This window comes from Bidens hawaiensis, unplaced genomic scaffold, assembly GCF_021521415.1.
Source record: "Bidens hawaiensis isolate Kalapana, Puna unplaced genomic scaffold, B.hawaiensis_p1.1 tig00014475_1, whole genome shotgun sequence".
NCBI classification, from domain to species: domain Eukaryota; kingdom Viridiplantae; phylum Streptophyta; class Magnoliopsida; order Asterales; family Asteraceae; genus Bidens; species Bidens hawaiensis.
Genome location: NW_027492262.1, coordinates 5,772 through 11,512, shown reverse-complemented (window position 1 = coordinate 11,512; position 5,741 = coordinate 5,772). Strand labels below are relative to the sequence as shown.

The window sequence follows — 5,741 nt, the reverse complement described above, 5'->3', positions numbered from 1 at the left end:
CTAAGTTTATTTATCTTTTTATTTGTATTTAACACATTTAGTTTCTTTATTCATTGTTAATGATTAGGTGTTTAAAACCAACTAAGACTCAAATATAACTTATTAAATTATTGATATTCAAGAGAATATCTGAATGATTTTGAAGCATGTGACAACAGCACAACTACAATCATTTACAATGATATTCTTTCTTTTTTAGTTTTTTTAAATACTTTTCAAATCAAACTAAAGTTAATTTTTCTTACTAAATTAAGACTGGGAGTCTGAAATATGAATATGATAACAGAGAAATTAACAAATATTTAACTAATAAGGGGAATTTACAACCCTAATAGCACGTCTCTTCCTCCCCTTTCATGTTTCAAACAATGAGTATTGTCTTTTTCTTCTCTTAAAAATCTGGGAAGAAGAATAATATTATAAACACTAAAAAAAACTAAAATTTTACAAAACTAGCCATAAAGTAAAGATAAAATAAACCCCACATTCAAATTGGTCAATTAGACCAAATCTATAGATCCTAATCAACCAACCAAACTCCAATCATTTCACATCATACTCCTTTTCTTTCTTCGATAAGCTAAAATGACTAAAATACCCTTTTGATCAATCATGCCTGAGGATGAAAGACCTGGCTAGTAGGTGTTGGCCAGGGGTTGAACGGTAATGCCCGGTGTTGGTTTTGATTCGTAGTTGTAAAGTGGGCTCGGTTGTGTTGGTGGTTGATCGGCTTTTCCGTTGGTGGGACCGCCACACGCTCACACGAGGGGCACATGGTGAGGGTGGTTGGAGGGGCCATTTGCATATAGAATTGTGGTGAAAGTTTTAAAGCCCTTAGTTCTTGTAATTCCTTTTGTAACCTTCTATTTTCTTCTGTTAAATTTTCACAACATCTTTTTAAAAATTCACAATCCGCTTCTGTTTGCTTCAATTTTGTCCTATAAACAAATAAAAATAATCAATTTAGTAATTTAGCTAATTTCCAAAAGTACCGATAATACCCTTATAAGAAGAGTAATATTACTAACCTTGCCCTCCGGTTCTGGAACCATACTTGCACCTGATGTGGTCTTAACCCGAGTCTCTTAGCCAGAGCCAGCTTTTGCTTCTGTCATAAATTAATAACCAATAACTTATTATTAGTTATTTACTTTATATATTTTCTTTTCTAGTTTCTTCTAGTCGGACTTTAACTTTAATAAAATTTAATAATACAAGCTTTTAATGCACACTTACAGGATTAAGAGTGTTATGCTCTTTGAAGCTCTCTTCTAGCACCGCGGATTGGTCTTTCGACAGCCGAAGCTTCTTTCGGGAATTATCGCCGTCTTCGTCGTCGCTAATTCCTCGAGAAGAAGCTCGTTCGACGTCGTTTTCATTAACGATATCTCTCTCGCTTCTCTTCCCGCTGATACTCGAGATAGTGCTGTTCGGTGATGAGACGCCGGCCTCCTCCTCCGCCGTTGGCGGCATCCGGTTCACGTCGATCCCTTTCAAAAACGACCTGGTTTCGACTTTAAACGCGTCAACGTTGTTCCGATCTGCATGTAATTGATCTAATTAGTATCCGTTTTTAGATCCGGAAAAAACCGATCCGAAACCGAAAACCAAACGGTAACAAAAACATATGCTTTTGATTTTGTATGTGATAAAATTGAATTGAGCCAAATTTATAGATTTTCTTTTTTACTTTTAATTTTAAAAGTAATTTATAAAAATTTAATAAATATGTAACTCAAATATTTACCCAGATTTATAATAATCAATTAGTTATCAGCTAACAAAATGATTCAGACCAAATTCATTATTTTGGGTCAAAACTTTTTCCGGTCCAAACTTTTCAAGATTAAATGGCAAAGCTGAAAAACCGAACCCAAGTTGAAAAAACCAAAACCAAATGATTTTCAAAATTCAAAACCCGCAGTTATGGTTTTTCGTTCGGTTTTAGCCCAAAACGGTCCAAACGAAACCGTGCACACCCCTAGATCTAAATAAATAACCGATCAATTTATGAATTATCATAGATCTGTTACATTCAAATTAATTAAAATTTGTAACAATATAATTACCTGATGTATTCGGGTACGTATCGGACCAATTCGTCGTCCGATGGAGTAGATTAAACGCCGCGGACGATGACGAATCCAATCCGGGCATCGAATTCATCCGAATTGATGACGGATTCGTCCCGGCCGCAGCCGAAAAGTTCAAGCTAAGGCTCAAGCCCAAATCTTCATTGTTAGACATCATTAGCACAAGCGAATATTTTCTTCTGTGTTCAACTTATAAACTTGATATGAATATCAAGAAAGAGATTGAGTGTGTTTGACAATAATAAGATGGAAGGTGATGAATGGGTTTATATAGAATGAATAGAGAATGATTAAACGGCTTGATTGAGCCGTGTAAGCCGAGCTGTCAGCTGAGTGTGTGTATGAGAGATTGAGTTGTGGAGACAAGGACTTTTTGAGACCATATGTGCATGCAACCAACTGCTTTTTATTGTTTGACCGTTGACTCTTTTGTTGAATAATCAAGTGTAAAACATTTACTTTTTATCTTTTTTTTTTAATGTGGAAAACAGTTTTAACAAATTACTTTGAAGACTATGCTTTGTACACTAAAATCACTTTAATCATTGATTTAATGACTATGTTTAGCGTTATAAGTATAAGGGTCGTTTGTTTTACAAAATGTTGAAGAAGGAATCACAATGTTTAGAAGGAATTGATATATGAGAGAACTAGAATTAATTTTAATGAAAAGTTATGTTGCTTTTGTTAGTAAAATCATTAAAGGAATTGAAATGAGTATAAATTAAGTTGACAAAGCTACCCCTTATTAAAAATAATATGCATCTTCTTTCTGTCTCAATGCAACCTTATTCTGATTCACCCTTATCACAAAATCCAATCAATTGAAACTTAAAACGGTGTGTTAAAACTGGTTTAGAGTTCTGTTCATGGCCATCACGAATCTAATTCCCTACATGATGGTTCCAAGTGATTATTTCACACCTAATTTATAAAGTAATCGAACGGAATTGGTTGATATCACAAATGGATTATTTTAGACGTAAGGTTGAAAATCAAGTGAAAATGATAAAGGCCTTTTGAACATGAGTTAATGCTGATGATATTTGATAATGATACGGGCATTCATATATCCCAGTTCCGCATCAGTTGTTCGTGTTCCGTACCATGGTACTACCCATGGAATAATTGTATAGTAATAACCTATTAGGTATCGGGTATCTCGTTAGTTTGTTTAAATTACATGTTAAAAACAAGAAAAAATGTATAATAAAAATATTTATAGATATGTTTCGAATGATTGGTCAGTTATTACCAAATACTATTCCCACGGAAATTCATAAAATTAATTTCATAACCGGTCTTATATCTTTGGAGTTTCATATGTACTCTTTGGTTATTGTTGGAATCCTAAAAGTTAGGGTGTTTACTGTTCTTGGTTTGTTGTTCATGATTTGTTCCAAAGGTCTTGATGAAAATTTCACACTGAACCACCTGTCTACAATTTTGAAACTCGACAAACAAAACTATTTTTTAATTCAAATTCTTAAATTGGGGTTTTTTAGGTTACATATATCCCCTTCCTAACTTCTCTTATTACATATTTTTTCAATGCTAAACTTTTAATTACATATTCCCCTCCCTAAACGATATATATTACATATCTCCCCATTTCATTAAAATTAGCTTACTAAATGTCCATTTTACCCTTAATGAACTAATTTACAGGGTTAGGTTATGATAGGAAGTATAGTTTTTGTAGAAAGGATAGGAAGTAATCTTGTCCATTGGTTTTGAACATGGATGGTTAAGATTAGTTTAGTGGGAAATCAAGTGTGAACATAAAGAAAATGGTATAAAAGGATTAACACATTTGTTGACTTTCTCTCTTCACATGCAAGTCATATGTCAAATTCCCCCATCATTTTTTAAACGTCCATAACTTTTTTTACGACATTTTTATTGAAAAACAAATTCACCATAATAACGAGTGTCTTTTTATCTTTTATATGAGTACCATATTGTTATATAAAAATTGAAAAAAAATAAATGGGTTTTTACAAATTGTGTTTTACCAAAATTGTGTTTTATAAAATTGTGTTATACAATAGTATTTTTTATTGTGTTTTTTTTCATTGTGTCTTTTCCATTGTGTCATACAATTGTGTTTTTTATAAAATTGTGTTATACAAAAGTAGACATACTAGACAAAAAATCGACAGAAGAAGAAACTCGACATATGGACGTTACTACGATCCAACGCGGGAAGAATGGAAGCCGCCGATGTTTGTAAGTTATTGAGAGATGGAACGCCGGATGAATGGAAGCGGATGCCGTTGTTTTTGTCAAATGTTTGGTTTTTTCATTAGGGTATTGTGAATTGAAAGGATAAAAGGGTAATTGCATATAAGAAGAGGAAATATATAAATAAATGTTTAGCTTTGAAGATATATGTAATAATGGAAGTTAGGAACGAGATATATGTAAAAATTCCCTTTTATAATGATAAAACGATCTATATAATTATACTACATAATTAATGCATAATCATTAAATAAAAAAGAATTTAGTAAAGATTAAACATGGGTTTCAAGATACAAATTATTATTGTTGAGGCTACTATTTTAAAATTGTAAACAATGAATTACAAAGCATATAAATGTTAACCAACGTATCATAACCAATCAATTACCACCATCCAAGTTTGATTTTTTATCTTTTTTTATAAAAGTATGCTTATATAAATAAAAGTGACAAGGAGTTATACACATGTAAGTTGTACCCATGAGCATTCACATCCACAGGTATGACATGTGGGACCCAAAACCATATAGATTCATCAAGTCCATCCTTTGTGTCATCATGAGTAGATTGATGATTTTTATGATTGGATCCAACCAAACAAATCAATATCCACTCCCACCTGCTGTGGGCCCCACCTTCGCCCTATGAATTATCTCAATCCACAATTTATCATTTATTTTGCTTAAGGGGCCTGGTTTCGTTTTCGTTTCGGAATAACTTCTATGTCAAAATTCTCTTAACTTATTTTGTTAGTATTAGTTTATAGAGAAAGGTTGTCTTTTTTTGGTTCATCAAACGTGTTCATACCTAGGGTTATTTATAAAATTGGATAGCTTAAAGAGAGAGAAAAAAATAAATAAAAGATGTATTTAGGATATTGGTATGTTGTGTATACGTCTTATACTCTTCATTACCTATCTGTAGCTTAAGATTAACGATTTTTTTTGATATGATCGTTATTGTTTACCTTAAAACTGAAATATGATTATTATTTATATATAATAGAAAAATCAATGTGTATAAGTGAAATAATGATAAATAAAGTAAATATCACGATAAATAACTTCTACATGGCATTTACTCTGGGTTCGTATTTTACATGTATTAGACTATTTGATAGTTGAAAAGTATCATTTTAATATAGTGTGTGGTTTAATCATAACCACACCTTTTATATCTGGGAATGCATTTAGTATAATTCATTTGCTATTATTTACAATCTTTTAACATCTAGTTTTCATTAGTTACTGAAGGGTGATATTGAAGATGCATGTATTACTGTCTAATAATTATTTTCCAATCTTTTCTTTCTAGATTGGAAATATCGATTTAACGAATTAGCAATCAATAGAACATATTTTAACTTATGGATAAAGAATAACAATATATATTTTCATTATTTTT

The 5,741-nt window shown here is 31.6% G+C and overlaps 1 protein-coding gene across 1 annotated transcript; it reads right to left on the bottom strand.

Moving 5' to 3' along the window:
* Nucleotides 1–338: 338 nt before the first annotated feature.
* On the bottom strand, nucleotides 339–2,270 carry LOC143546882 (homeobox-leucine zipper protein HAT4-like). The gene is made up of 4 exons (XM_077038440.1): nucleotides 2,070–2,270; nucleotides 1,237–1,541; nucleotides 1,029–1,108; nucleotides 339–938 (listed from the first exon to the last, which is right to left on the bottom strand). The coding sequence occupies exons 1-4, from the start codon at nucleotides 2,248–2,250 to the stop codon at nucleotides 611–613; spliced, it is 894 nt and encodes a 297-aa protein (XP_076894555.1). The 5' UTR covers nucleotides 2,251–2,270; the 3' UTR covers nucleotides 339–610.
* Between the last annotated feature and the right edge of the window lie 3,471 nt (nucleotides 2,271–5,741).

Bases quoted from the DNA above. Each gene is read 5' to 3' on its own strand.
- LOC143546882 (XM_077038440.1), bottom strand. From the start codon at position 2,250: ATGATGTCTAACAATGAAGATTTGGGCTTGAGCCTTAGCTTGAACTTT. The intron at 1,542-2,069 runs GTAATTATATTG...AATTACATGCAG, and splicing joins TACGTACCCGAATACATCAG to ATCGGAACAACGTTGACGCG. The intron at 1,109-1,236 runs GTAAGTGTGCAT...AATTTATGACAG, and splicing joins AGCATAACACTCTTAATCCT to AAGCAAAAGCTGGCTCTGGC.